Here is a 21,114-nt window from a genome sequence, read left to right as displayed (position 1 = left end):
CCAGCAGATGTCTCTATTTCATTCACCCTTCATTGCAGGCTCCTCCTGAATGGGAAGACTTGGGAGCAAAATCTATGAGTGGGAGGTTGTCCCATCTTTTTGTCACCTCCCACAGGCCTGCAATTGCCCCTCCTCCACCCCCTCCCCTAGCTTCCTGATTCGTGGCATAAAGGTAATTGAAACAGGAGTGCCATTTGAGTTTAAATACATTCTTTACTTCACCAAATCTGTTTGCAAAGTGGGAACGGCAACTGAAAGCAATCTTTACAGAGCCAAAGCTTTTTCTCTTTAAATAGCACCATACTCCGTACTAAAAGCTGTATTACTGAGTCATAACAATTAATTACGTTTGGAGGTGAGAAGACAGGATTTAACGCTCTAATGCGATTTGAATTTAGGCCTTTATCTCATTCCACTGCTATTTAAAACAAAATCACTTTTCCACGGAAGCATCTGCAACTAAGGATGGTTTCAGAGCTTAAGTCTGAAGACATCCCTGGCAACTGAATATTCCTGTTTTAGCTTCCTGGGGGGGTTGGGGGGTGGGGTTTATATGCATGTCTGGATTTTCTAGATTTTTGTAATGAATTGCATTTCTTTCTACTTTGGGATTTGATAAAAGAGAACTAAGGGCTGGGAAGGTCATGAGGAATTTTGTAGGTGTGGAGGTGTGCAGGAGGAGTTACTGGAAAAGCAAACAGAGACCATATCACCAAGCATGTGAGGCACACGTCCGTGCAGGGCTGACACGCAAACACCTCATGAAAAGAGATTTATTAATAAGTTCAGAGCAAGTAGCAGGAACTGGAGAAGGGGCTGAGAAGGTTCAGGTGGTTATCAGGCAGGAGTGGGAGGGGCCTGTGGATATCCAGGGAGACAGAGACAAGCTCTTCAGAGGCAGCTCTGTGGCTTTGCCAGAGGCTCCTAGAGGCACTGAGGGTCCTGGGCTTGCCAAGGCTGGTGGCACCAACATAGCAACCGCGGGGTCCAGAAGGATCTGCCTGGAATCCTGGATCTGAATCGCCATTGTGACTCCCCACAGTGTGACTCTGTGAACCCTGTGCTCCCTAAGCCTTGGGAGATAGGGGCTTCTGTCCCACACAGAGTTGCTGCGAGGGTCCGATGAGCTGAGGGTTAGATTCTGGAGTGGTTCCATATCTGGAAATCATTGCAGTCATGCAGAACAGGGAAAATGGGCAGATCCTCCTTCCAGACATGGAGTGTGGATTTTGACATTGCATGGGTAGCTCAGGGCCCAAGCTGTGCAGCTGTGTCAGTATGAAATGCCTCTCTTTCACACCCCTCTGCTCTCAGGACCCTGCCTTCTAGGAGCCTAGGGCTCCCCACAAACATCGTGTTCTCTCTGCTGCTCTATTTGGTCATTCTATGTCGTGAGTTCTTCCCACCATGTTCTCCTCTCCCACTCTTCATCAGCTCCAGAATCAGCTTAGTATCCCTGACTTGCCAAGTTCCTTTAACCCCCAGCCCCAGACGGATGCTCTTTCCACTGGGTTTCCATGGTCAGTTAGAGGCGCAGGGCCAGATCTCCTGCCCTGAAGTCATCTGACTGTGCACTCTCTAAGCCACTCACTGGCTGTGTGACCTGGACAAGTGACCTAAACCTTATAAGCCTCATTTGTTTGATCCACATGGTGAAAATATTAATGGTTATTTTGCAGAGTTGTCAAGAGAATGGGAAGGGCTGGCCTGTTTAGGACAGGAAGTCATCTCATGGTGGCCAGCACTAGCCGGGGAGCCTCCAGGCCTGTGAGCCCAGAGCGGCTTTCCCTTGGGTTCTCAGAGCCCCCTGCTGCACCTGGCAGATCTCAGGATGAGTTAGTGATGCGGGAGTCTGCATGGCCCTCCTCACCCCTGTATAGGTAGGAGTCGAGTCCTCTCCCCATCAGGAAGCATGACCTCCTTATGGCCAATCCCTCTCGTCTCTCAGGTCTTACTCCAGACATTCCCCAGTGCCCTTGTCTAAGAAGCTCTCCTCTCCCCTTCTTCCCACATCTGCCCTGTTTTATCACCACCCGATATAGCACTGGCTTGTTGATGTGTTTGCTCAGTCACGACTCTCTCTCCAAAGCAGAAGGTACGCTCCAGAGAGAAGGAACGTTCTCTTGTCTTCTATTCTGCGTCGCTGCATCCTCAGAACCCAGCATAAGGGCTGGAGCCTAATAGATGCTCAGTTAACTGGAGTGGGAAGAATGAAAGGAAGTGCCTCCCTAGCACAGCGCCAGGCACAGCACAGGCACTTCAGAGATCCCTGTTATATGGAAACCCGGGACCCCCGGGGCTACGGTTTCTTTATTTTAGGAATTTCCCCCACCCCCGCCACCCCTGACATTCCCGCCATCCCCACCACCCTCGGCTCCAGGCCCTTCCCCCCTCAGCCAGTCTGTCCCTTTTCCCAGACCCCAACCCAATGGGGGCTTCCTGCAGGGAAGGGCCGGCTGTTCTAGCCTCCCCGTTCACCCCTCACTAGGATTTAGAGTCTGCCGCGCTGCACTCCCGCCCCGCGCGGTCCCTGGGCGCCCGCCCCGGGCATGCTCAGAGCGCGCAGGTCCGGGCGGCGGCGGCGGGGGAGGAGGGAGCGGCCGCCCCCGCCGCCGCCGCCGCGCGCTCGCCGGACCCGGGCGGAGCTGCGCAGTCCTCTCGCAGCTGCGCCAGGACAGCCGGCGCGCGGCCGTGCCCACAAGTTGCCGGCAGCTGAGCGCCGCGCCTCCTCCTGCTCGCAGCCCCCTACGCCCACCCGGCGGCTGTGGCCAGCGCCAGGACGCATATCCCGCGGACTCCGACCCCAGATGTAAAGCGGGACCCCAGCCCCTCGCCCCGCGGCGCTATCGACAGTCTCGCCAGCGTCTCCTCTGCCAAAACCCAGGGCTGGAAGATGTGGCAGCCGGCCACGGAGCGCCTGCAGGTAAGGGGCACCCGGGAGGCCGGGGGCCAGCCTGGAGGAGGAGGTGCCCGGGCAGAGGAACCTAGTTTTTGCTTCTGCCTACTTTAGGGTATTTGCCCAAAACCATCTTGTAAGACGCATCGATGGCAACATGATGCTGTCGGTTTAACCCAGCGCCAGGAACCCGGCAGGGGTATGGGGATGATGAAATTGATAAACGCACGGATTCAGGCGTTACAACTTTCGGCTTGGAGGTGCTTGTGTGCGTGTTGGTTGGTACATATAAGGTTGGACTTTCTGACTGGCAATTTAGATTGCATTCCACTGACACAATGTAGTGGTCTGGGGTTAGAATTTTTGAATCCAGATTTTTTTTTTTTTTTTTTTTTTGTGGTCTCCAGGAAAGACAGAACAAGTGATATGTGAAAGCATCCATTTGCCAATATAATGTGGAAATATCAAGCTTGGTTTGGCTTGTCATGGTATGCTACTTATTTTATTTTTCCCTATTCATTGGTTCTCTCCCTTTATCTTCCTTAAACCCAAGCTCCTTCAGATATTTAAGAATCAAAGGTAAGTTCAGCCAGGAATATTTATGTCCTGGGTCATCCCATCAAAAGTTTTTTACTGCTGTCTCCTGAAATGCCAGACTGCCTTGAATTGGATTCTGGAAGCTGGGGATTTGCGGGAGGCGATTGAAGAGAAAGAGGGACCTTTCCCAGAAGAACTCCTTCAGTGACACGTTGGGCCTTGGGATTGCCCTGGTTGCAAGGTCTGAGGACTGTCTTTTGCTGGCAAATGTTGTCAAAAGTCACGGCGGCTACTCTGCCAGATAAAATCCACTGAATCCTGCAGTTAAACTTTTGGCAAGCTTGGAGCCACATTGTTTCGTAGTAAACTTTGCAGAAGTGTTTAACTGGTAAAATACAGCACCATTGGAGGCTGAGTGCGTCTGAAGACTTAGGACAGTGAGGCCAGGCCCTGGCTAGCTTGGAGGCTTCTCAATGAACATTTAAAGCCCCAAGCACAGTTTCTCAGATGCAGGGAGAGGCTAACCTTTGTCTAGGAGTCCTCACACAGAGGAATAACCTGCAGAGGGCATTGCATTTAGCAGAAACAGATGCCCCACAGCTCCTTTCCAAATCTCCCTGGGCCATGATTTGTGGGGAGTGTGTTCACTTTATCAGAGCCTGAGACACCAGACCAGTTCCCCAGGGTCTCAAGTAGAATAAACAAGAAAACCTGCATTTAGCCTTGCAGATGAGAAGGTGGATGACCAGCCTCCTAACCCTCTCCTTGTCTTACTAAGAGAATATCAACACTGGGCTCTGAATGACTGGCAGAAGGTGATGTAAATGTATTTTGGCAGTGGCACCAGATACCAGTGGCGCATTTGAAGTTCTCCTTCGGTTAAAGGCGTAACTTCTATTTCAAAGGAGCAGAATGATTGAGGAGAGCTGGCAGGTTTCCTGTTCAAGTGCAGAGGGTAGCTTTTGGAAGTCCTTAGAGAGATGTGACCAGAGTTCCTTGAGGTGGCTTTTATGGCCTGATGATCTGTACCTCTGAAGAGTTTGTAGATTTTTGACTATTCAAGTTCTTCCTACTGGCTTGTTTCACTTAGGGAATCCTGTGCGCTCTGGAGCATGTGACCCTTGGCAGGCGGGCGCTCTCACTTGCCTTCCCATAGAGATTGCTTCTCACTAGAAATGTCTCCCCCTTATTTTGTGAAATGTGCACGTGTGCATTTTGGCGTGAGCCTGGTTTATTGCAGTTTGTGTTTGCAATGCGTTTATTTTATTTCAAGGTGTCATGTTGAAAAAACCTGGTTTTAGGCTTTTGAAAGCTCAGATAAACAGGGCTTATCACCGATAAGACCGAGTCACTGTTGGAAGGTCCTTACCAACAGGGGGCTCAACTTCATGCTCCCCAAATTTCAATGAGTCTCTTTTAAAAGTACATACATCTCAAGCCTTGAGATTAGAGAAGTGAGACAAATGCGGACAAATTTTTTTATGTCCGTGGCTTCTTCCCAAAGAGTTTGGCTTGACTCTTCTTGAAAACACATAATTTATATGTTTTTACTTTTGCCTCTGAGAGAGCTGTGGAGGATGAGATGGTGAGTGAGCTGCTTATCATATTTTATTTACATTCCTTGCGGTTATCTTTGTCACAATCTCTGTTTGCTGTCTGGGTTTTTTTCCCTTTTCTTTTCCTTTCACCGTGATATAGAAACATGCCTGTTCGATTCCTCAGTGAGAGGCCACTTTGCCACTCCCAGGCTCTGTGGGCACAGGGATAGCAGTGGATATCATGCTGGATAGGAAACTTGAGAATGAGCCCTGCTCTTTAATGATGTCTGAGCTCCATGTGCCTTTCACAAATCTTTTTAAACCTTCTCATTCAACCTCATTAATTTTTTCTCATTAATCTTTCATACAAACATTCTAATTTAGATGAGCCAGAGTGAAGAAAATTCTTCAAGGAAACATTCCCAGAACTTCCTAATAGGACTAAGGAGTCAATTTATTTTATCAATACCTAGAATCAAAAGAGGGGATGGAAGAAAATAACCAGACCCTTTCTTGATGATATAGTTTATATTCGATGAGGCTGGTTTGAGAAGTCTGTGTCCCAGGGGAGTGTGACAGATCTTTGCGTAGACCAGTCACCCTCTAAATAATGGACTTTTGAGTGTAGCAACTGGCTCCCTTGCTCAGGAAATGGCATCTTTGATCAGGTTTGATTATCATTATCATTACCCACACTTCTGTGTCCCCACAAAATGATGCTGATATTTTCTGATTTGAGGTTTAGCTGTTTGACCCAAATCCAGCACAGGCAAAGGGACCTATTGCCCTGAGCAGAGCTGCTCTGGGTAATTTCTCATTCAGTCACACAAACCGAGGCAAGTTCATCTGCTCCCTTGAATGTTAAAACTTCTGTTGCATCCCACTCGAGCCCTCGCTGGGAGCTTCTGCCATTAAAAATATAATCGGATCAAAAGGGATGTGAAGATTTAATTTACCACCCTAACTTTTTACAGTGAATAAATATGAATTCTTCTCTTTTCACCTTCCTGTCTGCACAGCAGACTTTTTTTTTTTTTCTTGGAGGTATTGAGGAGAGTTATACATTTTTAAAGAAGCAGATTTGAAACAGACTCCTTTCAGAAAAGTAAAGGAGACTTTTCAGAACAAATAAAAACCCTACTGGTTTTTATGAAATAGAGATGAGATTATCTCGGCCTTGAAATTTTAAAATTTGTATGAGTTTCTGGATTGACTTAATGATTGTACTGGGTGGATCCCTTAGAAGTAACAAACCCATCCATGCAAGAGTGTGTCCCATCCATAGGAACAAGTATTTTCTCAGAGCAAATGTCTTCACTGAGCTACGAGGTGCATTTTCTGGAGGCCTTGATGGGAGGAGAAAGATGAATCAAGACTGAGTTAGAAACGAAGGAGGTCAACACATCCTTAAAGGTCTTTGGTGTAGTTATTACTAGGATAGAGTGGAATGTGATAGGCATATGTGTTCTAGCAGATTCTAATTGTGAAGTTTACATGTAACCATCTTCTCATGAGGTATTCTATAAAGGTTCCAATATAATCATCTAGCTGTCTTCACTGAGATTATCATTTCTCCGTGGCAGATTCAGAAAAAACAGAGCTTTTTATTCATAAAGCTGGATTTGAGTTTTGCAGCCGGGGCAATTTTTTCTGTTCCGTTACTTCCTTTTTCATCCTTGTTGTGGCCAGTGTCTGTGTACTAGCACTTCCACAAGAGGGAGAAACACAGTGAAGAGTAGGGAGGACCCCAGATCCTGAAAACGCTTTCTTTTGGTTTCTTCTGAAACTTTTGGCTGATGAAGTGGTTGAAGTTTACAGCTAAATACTATTTGGGGATTTTAGGAGGCGAAGTCCTCCTCTGAGGATTATCTCACCCTTTCTCTGCCTTGTCCTATCTGGCAGATCTTGTCTTGACTTGGAGTGTGGATCGTTCTAGATTTTTCTTCTCTATGATGATGCCACTTTCACTTTTCCCCTGAGAAGTGAGACTGGAGAACCCTCTAAAACATCAACTGGAGACCATTAGCCCTGGCCCATCAGGCAGGGTGAAAACCAGCAAATCTGACACTTTTCCAGGCTGGCCAAATTGACAAAAGGAACAAGGATTAAGAATGGGAAGATACTAGTAACCTGCTTTTGTGGTGCAGGCACTGTGTGTGGCACTGTGCTGAGGAGCTTTATTTTAACTGTCTGGCTCATTTGCATCCTGTAACCACTTTTATCCCCATTTTAGAGAGAAACTGAAGGCCAGAGAGTCGAAGTGATTTGGCCAGGGTTGAGCAGCTAGAAATGAACTGAGCTGGAGTTTGAACCAGACAGTTTGGTTCCAATCCTTACTTCTTAAGTGCTTCACCATAGTGCAGAAGGATAAGACAGGCACAGTGCAATATACATGTTGGTGCTGTTGTTATTAATAAATACAGTTAGAGCAATGACTGTCTTGTGGGCTCAGAGAGGCTGCTGTCCTATTTCTTGCTGAAGCAGTGGGTTGACCAAAGGCTACTCTGTTTTTGGTGGCTCAAATCTTTGGTGGCACATAAGCTGCTGTCTCCTATTGAAGTTAAAATTCACAAGTGCCATTGAAGAGCTTTTCAGCTGAAGCACATAGCATTTATCTAAACTAGAGACCTTGAAAGCCGGTGATTAGGGTGGATTGCGTACACATTCATTCCAAGTTTAGACAAAAAAAATAGGGAGAAGGAGGGAGGAGGTTGGAGATTTTCAGAGCGGTTGCTTAGAAAAAAGCAACAGCTATTATTACAGAGGCACAGGTTTCTCACTAAACCCATTCTAGATTTTGTTGTTGTTTTCATCAATTGTAGTTGAGTAAGCACAAAACATCAGGCCCTATTGTTCATAAAGAAAACTTGGAGTCGTCATTAATCCGGGGCCTTAGTCTCCCTCAGGAATAAAATGCTATCTTACATCATTGAGTCTTTCTCCAAGTTTGTCAGCAAATCTCTACCAAGTGATTTGCAAAATCTTAGCCTGGGAACAAACTCTGTGCTCCTTGCTTAACCATGGCCTAATGGCTGTTTCGTGTTGACTGTACTGAGTTATCTTGGAGTGTTAGGCAACTTTTGCATTTTGTTTGATGTTCCAGATTAGGTCCCTCCCATACCCCTCCACACTGACCCCATTCTACCATGAAAATAGCCCTGGAGGAGACTCTGGGAGAATCAGCCTTGTAGCTTCAACGGTACTGGAGATCAGGCTGCCTTCCACAAGGTATTTTATTCTGTGAATAGCAGCGGTTCAGGGACTTGTTAGTGGTCAGCAAATAAAACTAGTCCAGAACACTCAATGACTGTAGTGTGCTTCTTTCAGCCCCATGAACACAAATTTAAACAGAGGCTTTATATAAGTAGAGCAAGAAGAAATAGTTGAATCGTTTGTCCAAAGACCTCCTTAAAGTCTAGTGGAATTAGTCTACTGTCATTTTGTGTTCACTTAAAAAAAAAGTTGTGATCCCTATTTAGCTGCTAATCAGTGATAAAGCATCAGTGTATTCACCAGGTCCAACCCTTGAGGCCAAAGACTGCAAAAGGAAGGTGTCAGGGAAAAGATACAGACTTGTTTTGTGACTTTGGCATATTTCAATGCTTCCAGCATCTCGACATGCTCTTCCACTTAATGCTGATGCTACGTGGATCAATAATCTGGCTGAGGTCTTCTTTCCCATGCCTGATGGCCCAGGATTCCTCTGCCCTCTTATGTTTCAACCGAGTTCTTACTTTGCTAAGGGAGGCTCCAGTAATGGTCTTCTTAGCCAGGTTGTTTCCTGAATAAGAAATCATTTGGGTAAAAAAGAACCGAAAAAAAAGCATATCTGTCTCTTTATAAATAATTTTGACTTGATCGCTTGCTAGCAATGTTTCAGTTTTGTAACTTCTCTGAGCTTTGCTTTCCCTATCTGTAAAATAGAGAGATGTGCTTTGCAGAGATTTTGGTACGTAGTGTATAGTAGGTGCTCAATAAGCAGAAGCACTTCTTAATGTTGTTATGGTTGGTCACTGTAGGAGTGGAGTTTTGAGTTTAGATCTAAGCTCCTGTCTTCTCTTCTGTCCATCTTTCTTCTCCATTTACTACGTCCCGAGTACTATGCTGGGTGTGGGTGAAGGGTGAGAAGGGCATAGTTGTAAACTTAGAGGACTCACAATCCTATTCCTTATTGTTCAAAGTTGGGCTTAATATATATTTCCTAGTATGATTGTAACTTTCAGTATTTCTGTTCATATGAAGAAGATCCCTAGCTAGCTCAGCTTTATAAGCCAGAACCAGTATGTTAATGACCTGCTCACTGTCCACTTGTCTCTGTCTCCTCACTTGGGGAAGCTCCTTTTATTCTCGATGTATAGGAAAGTGTGATGCACAGAATGCAGTTGTCTTTACAGTTGGGGGTGAAGATGATGGAGGTTCACATATGATAGTGGGTGTTAGGGTATGGGTGAGCTGGGCTGGGGCTTGGGGGCCACATACCTTGTGGCCCTTGATCACTTGGGTCCCTGTTTTAGAGACGCCTGGGTGTGACTATCCTGAAAATGGTCTGAGTTGACATACCTCTTATATCTCCTTCAGTTTCTGCCAGGCAGTGGTCTCCAGGTCAGGAAGAAGTGTTAGTTCTCTCATGTTATAAATGTAGTAAGGGAAGTCATGCTGAAGTTGACTATTGGGAAATTTCATGTATGCTATTGAGTTGAGAGTCTACTGCTCCAAAAGAAATTTTAGATAAGTGAAGCCATTCTAGAATCCATCAAATGTATGTTTGCTCCCAAGTATCCACAGCTAGAAGGTTATATAGCGTGGCAAGTATTCTCAAACAGTGCACAGAGAAGGGGTGCTGTGGTCAGGGTCCCAGAAGCAACATTTCCTTCCACTCCAGCAGTGCTGCTAGCAGAATCTCATTTAATCAGGGGTTTTATTGATGATTTTTACTTTTCCAGCCATGCTCATTTCCAAGTATGGAGAAAATCAAGAAATACCAGCTACCATTCATTGCAGGCTTATTTAGTAGTAGTATCAGTAATAATAACAATAGCAGCCAACTTTTTCTTAGCATTTACTGTGTTCCCAGCACTGACCTGTCCTCGCAACAGCCTTCGGCAGTAGAGCTGGGGTTCATAGCCAGCAGACTGGTTGTAGGGTCTGCACTCCTAAGCACTGTGCCCCTTGTGTCATGGAGCAGACATTTTGTTTTATATGAAAAGCATATTTAATCCTTGAGAAAATTCTAAGGGACAGAGATTTTGTTGTCTCGTTTTTCTGGATGATGTAACAATTGTCCAGAGACTACAGATAACTTTTGCTTGAGTTCATTAACTACACATCTTGCATCTCATCTTTTTCTCTGAGGATGAAGCCCCAGCTTGTTCAGGCAGCAGATGGTCATACCTTGGCCTGAGGGTGGGTGTTCTAGCCCAGCCGTGATAATAATCTCATACCGGTCCAAGGATTGTCAGAGACCAGTTTTTAACCACTGGGATATGAGAGGATATCTACTAAAGATACTTTACCTTCATGAATAACAAATGAAGTTTCTTGGGGAATAGGCTTTTCCCCCTTTTCTGTCTTCTTGCTGTCCTGAGCATAGATGTGATGTCTAGCATTGCAGCAGCCATATTGTGATTCTGCAGCAATAAATGACAAGCCTTAAAACCAGTCCACTAAGAAGGCTGGCATGATAAGATGGAAGGACTTGGATCAGTAAGCAGCACCTGAACCTACCTCCTAACCAAAAGTTATATGAGAAAAATGTGACCCCCTTTCGTTTGTTTATGCCAATATGTGAATTGAGACTTCTGTTACATGTATCTTTGACATTCCTAACTGACACAGCTACTAAGGGACCAAAATTCAGATTCAAACCCAAGCCTCCATATATTATTCATTGTTGAAGGTTGAATTGTGTTCCCCCAAAAGATGTGTTGAAGTCTTAACCCCTGGTACCTGTGAGTGTAGCTTTATTTGGAAATAAGTTTTGTGCAGATGTAAGCAAGTTAAGATGAGGTCATATTGAATTAGGGTGAACCCTAGAGCCAATGACTAATGTCCTCATAAGGAGAGATTTGAAGACACAGAAGCGGCACGGAGAAGGCCATTGTGAAGATCTAGGCAGAAACCGGAGTTATGGCATCATAAGCCAAGGAATGCCAAGGATTGCTGGCAACCACCTGATGTTAGACGAGTGGAGGACGTGTTCTTCTCCAGAGCCTTTGGATGGTGTGTGGCCCTGCCAACCTTTACATTTTGGACTTCCAGCCTCCCAAATGGTGAGAGATTAAATTTCTGTTGTTTTAAGCTACCCAGTTTATGGTTATTTGTTACAACAGCCCTAGGTAGCTACTACACCAGTGAAACCATATAGCCTCTTGACTATGTTTGGTCACTCTACTTCTGTGGTGTAGGTATCCCCAACTTTCACATACTGGGACACAATGCATGTGTCTCTAAGGAATCCTTTTTTTAATACCGAGTGTGAGCTTATCTACTGTGGATTGAAAAAAAAACTGAAAACAGCAAACAACTAAGCTATTGCTTCTTTCTCCTTTCCTTCCTTCTGGTGGACAACATCCAGGAAAAGGTGGCAAACCTTGAGTGTAACATGTGCTGTGTTGCTCAGGGAAGGTCCTCTGGAAAATATGGTACATGAGCTTCAGGCCTGAAGATGGTTCACTTTGGAGATGAAACTTATGGGCTGGAATGTGAAACACAGTCACTTTGAGGTGGACCTCAGTGAAACTTTTCCAGACACGCTGAGACCAAGGGAAGACTAGTATTAACGATTTTATCCTCAAAACAAACTAGGTTGTCAGAGTCCCTGTAGGCTCTCTGGGTAGCAGCCTCTGTGATTTGCCTCTTCCTGACTAGGAAAACCTGTAAGCTGACAAAGAAATATATTTTAATTGACCTCCAGGTGAGCCTCATGGTATGTCAGGTTGATTATTTGTACCTGGTTTGGTGTTTTGTTTTGTTTTTTACTTGATAACTGTATAAATTATTTTAGTGAAGAGCCTATTCTTATTCTGGAACTCACTTTGAAGACAAAAAAAAAAAAAAGTCAGCCATGTCATAATACTTATTTTCTTGGGCAAGCTTGTCTTTTTTTGGTACAGCCAGGAAGGCACAAATGTTTCCAGTCCATCTGAGACGAAGGCAGGGAGCCTGTCCAACTGCAGAACTGCTCTGTCAGTGTCTCTTTCTGAGAGTGAAGAGTCATTCTGGTCTTAAAATGCTGTTTTGCTTTTCATTCTCTTCTCTAGAAGGAATATCCCCTGTGTCCATGGGAGCAGGAGGGAAATGGACAGTTACCAGGGGAAAGGAGCTGCATAATTGTTAGATCCATCCTAATCCTTTCATGACAAACCTTTCCTCAGAGTTGCTTTGTAATTGTGGGTCTGAGAATAAATTCACAGATTCACCCACTGCATGCTTTGATGGTTTCACGTCAGGAGTGGGCCTACTTTTCCTCAGGTGAGAGCAGAATCCTGCTGTACAAGCCACCTATAATGTGGGCAGTGGCAACTGCTGTTTCCTTTCTAAGTCTTCTGAGGTTGTTTCCTAGTAAGTGAGCTGGAGGCTATGGGGCCTGGTCCTGGTGGTAGCTATTTTGCTTTTGGAAATAAAATCTTGGTAGCTTGATGTATTTGTTCCTAGGGCTGCAATAGCAAAGTACCACAAACCGGGTGGTACTGGTACTGTGGGTTGTCCCACAGTTCTGGAGGCTGGAAGTCTGAAATCAGATGCTGGCAGGGTTAATTTGTCCTGAGGGCTGTGAGGGAGACAGAGCTCTTGGCTTTCTCCTAGCTTCTGGTAGTTTACTGGCAACCTTTGGCATTCCTTAGCTTGTGGCATCATCACTCCAGTATTCATGTGATGTTCTTCCTGTGTGCGTGTCTTTGTGTCAAAATTTCCCGCTTATAAGAAAACCAGTCATATTGGGTTAGTGGCTGAGCCCACCTTACTGACCAAATAAAGTCACATGCTGAGGTACTACGGGTTAGGATTTCAACATGTACATTTTAGGGGGACACAATTTAATCTATAATAGTATAGAATTTTATTTTGGGTATCTACCAGTCACCAAGATATTTATCCCTACTTGACCATCCGCCAAAAAAAAAAAAAAAATGGCAATCAGAAGTTTCTCTACATCTGCTCCATGTCATGTCTACTACTTTCTTGGTTGTTAAAAATTCCAAAATAATGTCTGCTTAGGGTAGCAAATCAGTCAGTTTAGAAGTATGTAAAGAAGTTAGTAATTTTGTGCCTTTTCCAATTCCCAATTCTACCCGTGAAGGAAACCCATGGTTTCCTTCTATCTAGTGGTTATTTTTCCACATACTTTCCCCAGGCTTTTGCAAATGTATACATATGTGTAAACACATGTTTAATTTTTCTCATGAATTTCAATTATATATATGTATATCTATACACACACATACACATATATACATATATACATATATATATGCAACTTTTTAAAAAATTCTACTTTACAGTGTTTTGTGGGTATCTTTTCTGGTCAATATATGTAGATCCAACTCATTCCTTTTAGTACCTGTGTAGAATTTTGTGGTGAAGCTGGACTATAATTTATTTACTCATTCCCCCGTTTCCTCATGAGGGAGTATTTGGGTTGTATTCATGTTCTGTTTTTTTCCCTATAAATAATACTGCTATAAATTTTTGTGTATATCCTGACCTACTGGTGCCTGTTTATTTCTTTAGGCTGAACTGCCAAAATTGATATGGCTGAGTCAGAGTATACATGTTTTAAATTTCAGCAGCTGTCAATGAGGGCTTTTATTGAGAGTTATGCTTTTTGATCAGAAATATATATGATTTTGACAAAGGTGCAGAGAAGATAGTTCACTAGTGTCTTAGTCTGCTTGGGCTGCTATAACAAATTCCTTAGATTGAGTAGCTTAGAAACTACAGACATTTGTTTCTCATGGTTCTTAAAGCTGTAAGTCCAAGATCAAGATGCCAGCAGATTCAGTGTCTGGGGAAGGCCTGTTTTTGATTCATAGAAATGGTGCCTTCATGCTGTGTCCTCACATAAGGTAAGGGCTGGATGAGCTCTCTTAGGCCTATTTTGTAAGGTCACTAATCCCATTCATGAAGGCTCCGCACCCGTGATCTCCCCAAAGGTTTCATCTCCTCATACCATTACCTTGGGCATTAGGATTCTAACATATGAGTCTAGACCATAGCAACTGGAGAAAGGATAATAGTGTTTTCAACAAATGATGCTGGAACAATTGGATATTCATATACAAAATGACAGTGACAACATCAACAAACCCAGATACTTCAATCCATTCATCATGCCATTTACAAAAATTAACTCAAAATGGGTCATAAACCTAAATATAAAACCTAAAGCTATAAAACTTCTAGACAAAAACAGCAGAAAGTCTTTGTGACTTTGTGTGTATCTGTGTAAACATTACTGCAATCAAAATGATGAACATATTCATTACATCCCAGAGTTTCTCTGGGATGGGCAGAGATTCCTTAGAACAATGACAAAAATGCAATCAACAAAGAAAAAAATGGACTTTATCAAAATTAAAAACTTCTGCTCTTTAAAAGATATGGATAAAAGAATGAAAAGGTAAGATTCAGGCTGGGAGAAAATACTTGCATCTCATGTATGTATTAAAGGATTTAGATCTAGGATAAATAAACTGTCAAAACTGAATAATAAGAAAGAGAATCCAATTTTTAAAAACCAGGAAAAGACTTGAACTAAGAAGGTCTATACACGGCCTGAAAAGATGTTCAATGTCATTAGTCATTAGGGAAATGTGAATTAAAATCATAATGAGGTATCACTACACAATTATTAGAACTACTGAAAAAAAAAAAAAAACTACGACCTTGCTAACTGCTGATGAGAATGTGGAAAAACAGGAACTTTCATACGCTACTGGTGGGAAGGTAAAATGATTTATTCAGATCAGTAGTTACCTGAGGATGGACTTGGAGGGAGGGGCCTGAAAGGGGATTGGGGTAAGTTTTGGGGGTGATGGATTTGTTCAACATCTTTTTTTTTTTTTTTTTTTTGAGATGGAGTCTCGCTTTGTCTCCCAGGCTGGAGTGCAGCGGCACGATCTCGGCTCACTGTAAGCTCCGCCTCCTGGGTTCAGGCCATTCTCCTGCCTCAGCCTCCCGAGTAGCTGGGACTACAGGCGCCCGCCACTACGCCCGGCTAATTTTTTGTATTTTTAGTAGAGACGGGGTTTCACCATGTTAGCCAGGATCAACATCTTGATTATGTGATGGATTCATGGGTTTATACATACATTGAAAACAAATCGAATTGTGCAGCTTATTATATGTCAACTATATCTATACAGAGCTGTTAAAAATGTGTATGTGAAATCCTCATTATTTGCCAGGCATAGTGCTAGATGTTGGGAGAACTAAACAATACACTGTTTCTGTTCTCACTCCTGAGAATTCCCTGTCATTTTCATTTCCTTTTTACTGGAAATAAAAATTCTAACCCAGAATATAAATAATGAACTCTATAATTTTTCTTGGCATTCCCTTCTTTTAAAACATTTCTTCATTTAGTTCTTGAAATGACATTTTTCATCCATCTCAGTTTGCCTAGGGATCTTAGTCAAACTAGTGGTTGAGCAAGAGAACAAATCCAGACCAAAGGGTGGAAAGTTCACGTTGCCTTGTTGATTCTTCCTCATTCTGGATGGCCCTGTTTCTCGTTCATGCTCCCAGTTCATGCATTTTTCTCCTGTTTCTAGCATGTTGGTGTTCCAGCTGACTCTCCCATCTGGCTCAGTCCTCTGAGGCCTTTTCCAGCCCTGTATCACAGTGCCTGGCTCCAACCTCCATGAGCAGTAGACTCAGGAGATATTGCTGTTGAAAGGGTAAATTTCTGGGATGTGGCCCCTGTGACTGGCTGGGCTGCCTTCTTGTTATTTTTCCTCCCGTGACAGAAAGCAAAGAGCAAATCCATCATGGAAAACCATTAGTGGGTCTTGATTCTAGTTTGTGGATTAGAGTAATGTGTGTAGCAGATGTAGGGTCTGGATTCCTTGTGAGACAATTGTTTTTCTCAGGAATATGGCAACTGAAAACTAGACAGGATGGAATAACTTCACTAGTGGCAATTGACCCTCAGTAAAAAGCTAATGAGAAACATTCACAAAATGACTTTAACCTAGTAGTTTAAAAACATTTTGCCCCTCAAGGAGGAAAATTTGAGACATTCAACTCAATCTCTTTTAAGGTCAAGGGTCAGGAATATAAGACTTTGTTCAATAGATATGTAAGGAAACGATGTGGCTTATTGTCCAGTCTGGGGCCCTGTCGAGGTGATGAATGCATTGTAAATTAACTGGAACAGCAGGCGTAAACCGAGAATCCCCTGTCAACCTGCATGTGTGGTTATCCTGAGACAGCAAGTAAACTACTGTACTTCTGCTTCTAACTCTATTTTGAGGGTGCAGAAAAGAAATGAAATGCATTGAAGTGAGGGACATCACGTGGACAAGAAAGCCAGGAAGAGGGGACAGGAGAGTCGGAGGGGCAAAGGATGTGTACACAAAGAAAGAGAAAGAAATGGTAGGCTAGAGGAAGTCACACGAGCAGTTAGCACTGTCCGTGGCACATGAGTGCTCCACCATAATTATCTATAAGCTATTGAATGCAGTTGTTGGATACTAATACATTATTACTTGGCCCAAGACATCACATGCTCACCCTGCTCAGGCGTTGAATGCTTTGGTGGATTATCTGACTCAATTGGAAAAACAATGCCCTTTAGAGGAAGAGCTTGGACACTTTGAGGGATCATAAAAGCAGATCTAAAGCCACAGGGGTGAGCAGTTTGGGGGAAATGGGGATAATGAGAATATTTCTTTAGGTTACAAGTCAGGCCACTTGTAACCCATTCAGACTGTTAAACAGTGGAAAGACCATGGGTTTTTAAATTAGGCACCCACAGATAAAAATCTTGGCTGCTTCACTTATTAGGAGTTATTTCAGGGCCTCTGATATGTATTTTGTATTTGTATTTTTTCAACTTAAAAATAAGGATAATATTATAACACTTAGCTCCTGGTTGCCGTGAATGTTAATTGAGATATGGACTACAAAGAGCGTAGCTTAGTAGCCGGCACATCTTTGGGATCAGTTAAATACTAATATCTTCCCCTATTTCAGATCCAAGGGTACCCTAGGAATAAAAGCATAGAACTTTATAGCCATGTGAATAATAGAGGTTTGCTGTTTCCCAAAGCGTGTTCCATGAATTCAGTGAGTTGCTCATAAGTCTTGCCACAGAAGTTTCAGTCTTTAAATAATTTTGGGAAGCCTTAGATGAAACAAAGTCTGGCTGATTACTTAGTGCAAGACTTCTTGTAGCATTTAAGATGCCAGTGCCCTGGGAGTTTCCAAGTGAAGGAAGAAGACAGCTTTAGCTCCTTTGTAAAGAAGCATTCCATTGTCCAGGGTGCTTCAATACTTGAACTCCTTTAGGTTGACAAACTGTGGGCCTGAGGTTTGGCTCTAGCTTGCAGAAATATTTCAATATATAAAATCTTTACAAATTCATTTCCAGGATTTGAAAATTAGGGAAATTTATAAGAAAATCTGGACTTCTTAATTCTTTTGAAAAATGTCAGATCATGGAGGGCTTGAATTTTCAAATAGCGACCACTGAGCAGCTGCTGTTCCATCTGGATGGGATGTGGCCTCCAGCTGGTTCTGAGCTTTCCTTGGTGCATCTCACTGAGTCACCCAGCTTGCTGAGCCCTGTGGATACTTGAATTGGGGACACCAATCTAGTTCAGCTTCTTCATTTGGCCAATGTAAAAGCTGCCTCTCAAGTTCACCTTGTGTTGGAATCAGAACCAGGTCCTTGGTCTTCTGACTCTTAAAGGCCAAGGTGGTAACTGATTATACTTGTTTAGCACCATTCATTGCTCTCCAAGCACAGCTCTGGCAGCCCACCTTCAGGTGCATGGAGGCCAACTTCTGTCCCCTCTCTTTTGAGAGCTGTGCGATGGAGTTTTCGTGATTGGAGTGGGGAGCCGTGGTCATTGCTTGTCTCCTGGGCAAACCGATGCATAGGAACTAGAAGTGTTGAGGCTTATCCTATTTTCTAATCTAGAGCATCTGGGAGGGGTTCCAGGCACAAGTGGGAGGCTTCTTCTACTTTTAACTAAATGCAGATCGCTGTTTCCTATATATCCCACGCCAGGCAACTAAAACTTCTCATTGTTATGATATTGGCTTATTTTGGGGATTTTTACCACTAAACATTGGAAGAGATTACTTCCAAAAATGGAGGACATGTAGAGGGTGGAGAATAATTTTTTAATTTAATGGATTTCAACATATTCCTCACAGATTATCAGCCAATGGAAGAACCATTCAAATGCCATTTCAGAAAACCCAAACTGAAAAACATCCATAATGGTGGTAATACCTCTCTATTTAGAGAATCTCCGTTTCCACCAAAAAACACTCAAAAGCACTTTGCAGACATTTTACTGGTCATCTTGGGAGCAAACCTACTGCTGCTTTCATTTACTTTGCCAGGTGTGGAACGCGTCTGCTTAACGCTACCCATTTCCTGCAGTTACAGGATTCTGATGACTTTTAGCATGAAGGTTCTTGGAATTGACTCACACAGTGGCTTGAGCTATAAAACAATGAATTAGATCTCCCACCCTCAACCCATCCACTTGATTCATGAAAGCAGGGATGCTTTGTGCATCCCAGTCCCCGAGATGTCCATCATCCATCTGAGTTGGATGAGGCTGTCTATTATAGACTTGAGACGGTTGTCTATTGCTCTCCATTCGACCCCCTTCCCGTAAAAAGTGAACTCTATTGATAACTATTTGAAAAAATATTGCACACTCTAATCACATTGAGATTTAGTGTGCATACTCTCTCTCATCTAATCTGTTTTTCCTATAGCCCCTTTTAAAATCAGAAATTCATCTGAAATAGTTTCTGCTGCAGAAGCTTATTATTTCTGCAGTAGCAGAAAATGAAAGGGATGGTGCTGCCCACAGAATATAAAAGTCCTGGCCAAACTACAAACTCAGAAAATACAAATATACATTAGACCCCTATATAGTTCTGAAAAGGTTGGCTTTTGGTTAGTAAGGGAAAAAAATTCACATGCTTTTGAAGTACTTGTCAATAAAAGAGAAACATATCATTTAAACATTAAAACATATCATTTAAACATAAAACCCCTTGAACACCAGTCATATGATGAAAGGAGGAATTTAGTTGTGCCTGAAAACCTAGACTAGAATTATAACCAAGGTCATAACTTAGCCTAAAACTTTTAGGTCTGAGCTTCCTAGCAGCCCAAGGAAAAACAGAAACATGATTAGTTACTTAACCTTTATGGCCTAATAGAAGAATGTATATTGGCTCATCTGGAACCCTGATGTTTTTCTAACTTGAAGCCCCTGGAATTTATCATGTGGTTCTTCATATGGGACATTGTAACGCAGACTTGGGTAATAGCATTAGTTGTAGTTTTTGCCAAAATTGTCCCTAGAAGTTGAAAAAATAAACAGTTCAATAGGAATGCTAAGACTGTTTATGTAGAAGCAGAAGTGGACATCTGTGTTTTTTTTTTTGTTTTTGTGTTTTTGTTCAGCTTCATTTCCCATCTTCTGGTAACAACACCCTGATTTTGCTTTGGGGAACTATTCTATCCCTCTTCAGTAGGGAGACTCCATTCAATTTTGGAGGTTTTTTTTTTGTTGTTGTTATTCTTAATGAATGTGCCATTCTTTAGCCACGGGGACTATGTGTGACCCAAACTAGATTGATTAGACACTTTCTCCCAGGAGTTGGAATCCTCAGCAGGGTGACAAAAAGACGAAGTAGTCAGAGCTGATAATGCTGGCAACCACTTCCGAAGAGGGTCTGTCGTCCTGCTGCCCAGACCCTGGTAGTGGCTCTATCCCTCTCCTTTCTGAGCTGGATCCTCTCCCTCTCCTTTCAATTCAGTGTTACTCCAATATTTTTTCTTTCTGCTTAAGTCAGCCAGAGTTGGTGTCTATTGCTTGCAACCATAGAACTGAATGATATACAGGTAACATTTCCCTTGAACCAATTGATGTTCAGTCTTCAAATTCTATTTCACAAAAGGTGATATGTGGGGCAGAGCATATGTCTGGGGAAAAGTGAAGGAGCCATGCTTGAAAGCTCTCTAAAATACCAGAAACCCATGGACGCACAGTGTCCTTGTATATGGATACCCTTCCGTGTAAAAACTGTGCATGCTTAACTGGGGGATGGAGAAAGGGCGCAATTTTTTTTTTTTTTTTTTTGCTTGGAATTTCTCTTAAGCACATACCCTTACTTTATTAAGTGACTTTGAATGAAGATAATCCTCATTTTACCATAGTACTGGCCCATAGCTTCCAGGTTCTGGCCCATCTTTGGAGAAAGGTTTTTTGGTCCTTGTTGTTTATAAGGGTGTAGTCCTGCTATTGGCATCTCCTATAAATCTTAAGATTTTTATAACTTGGATGTCACTCTCACCTTCCTGCCAAATTGCTGCATGAAAAAGCAGAGTGTCATTTTAAGTAATGATGCTTTTACTGCATCCAAAACAAATAAAGTAATTTTGGTACACATTATGAAACAAATCCCTCTTATCTCTGAGCCTAGAGTGGAAATAGTGTCAGGGATGCAAATAGCTGCTTTGGCCAAAATAGTCAAAGAAGACATGGCCTTAGTCTGTCTGAGCTTCATTTCTTAAGAAACATTTGTAGTTGTTGGTTAAAAATGTGAATGGCTCTGTAAGTTCACTCTAGGACAATGTGGATTCTTTAGCTCAGAAAGTGAAATACCTCCAACTTTGGCAGTCCTGACCTTCTGGGTAGAGAATGTAGTTCCCCAGTTTTCAAGACCTGCTTTGCTACTTTGATTTAACACAAGGCAGAAATCTTCAAAACAAAGCCCTCTGGATCCAGGAAAGTTCATCTGGCATTAGTTAGCTTGGCACCCCCTAACCCCTTCCCCACCCACCTCCTTGTCTTTTCTCTAGGAACTTGATGCTTTGTAGGAAATGAATGGCTTTGCAAAAGTGCAAATTTGGGGAAGTGTTGTGCAACCAAATTAGTATTCCCCTTG

At 43.0% G+C, this 21,114-nt stretch overlaps 2 protein-coding genes across 5 annotated transcripts in view; both read left to right on the top strand.

Annotated features, from left to right (window-relative positions):
• Window positions 1-2,549: 2,549 nt before the first annotated feature.
• LOC134759546 (serine/arginine repetitive matrix protein 1-like) lies at window positions 2,550-2,813 on the top strand. Its single transcript, XM_063712596.1, has one exon. The coding sequence runs from the start codon at window positions 2,550-2,552 to the stop codon at window positions 2,811-2,813; it is 264 nt and encodes an 87-aa protein (XP_063568666.1).
• PID1 (phosphotyrosine interaction domain containing 1) overlaps window positions 2,586-21,114 on the top strand; it is a 250,001-nt gene continuing 231,472 nt past the window's right edge. Inside the window, exon 1 of one of the 4 annotated variants that reach the window (XM_003776102.4) lies at window positions 2,586-2,923. In XM_003776102.4, coding sequence (XP_003776150.3) covers window positions 2,894-2,923 — 30 coding nt within the window. In that variant the 5' untranslated portion in view covers window positions 2,586-2,893. Of the gene's footprint in view, window positions 2,924-3,367; window positions 3,385-21,114 lie in introns of those variants that run through there. The other 3 variants (XM_054549920.2, XM_063713087.1, XM_063713086.1) reach the window with 3 other exon arrangements.

Source organism: Pongo abelii, chromosome 11, assembly GCF_028885655.2.
Source record: "Pongo abelii isolate AG06213 chromosome 11, NHGRI_mPonAbe1-v2.0_pri, whole genome shotgun sequence".
Lineage (NCBI taxonomy): Eukaryota > Metazoa > Chordata > Mammalia > Primates > Hominidae > Pongo > Pongo abelii.
This window is presented reverse-complemented; position numbering and strand designations above follow the sequence as displayed.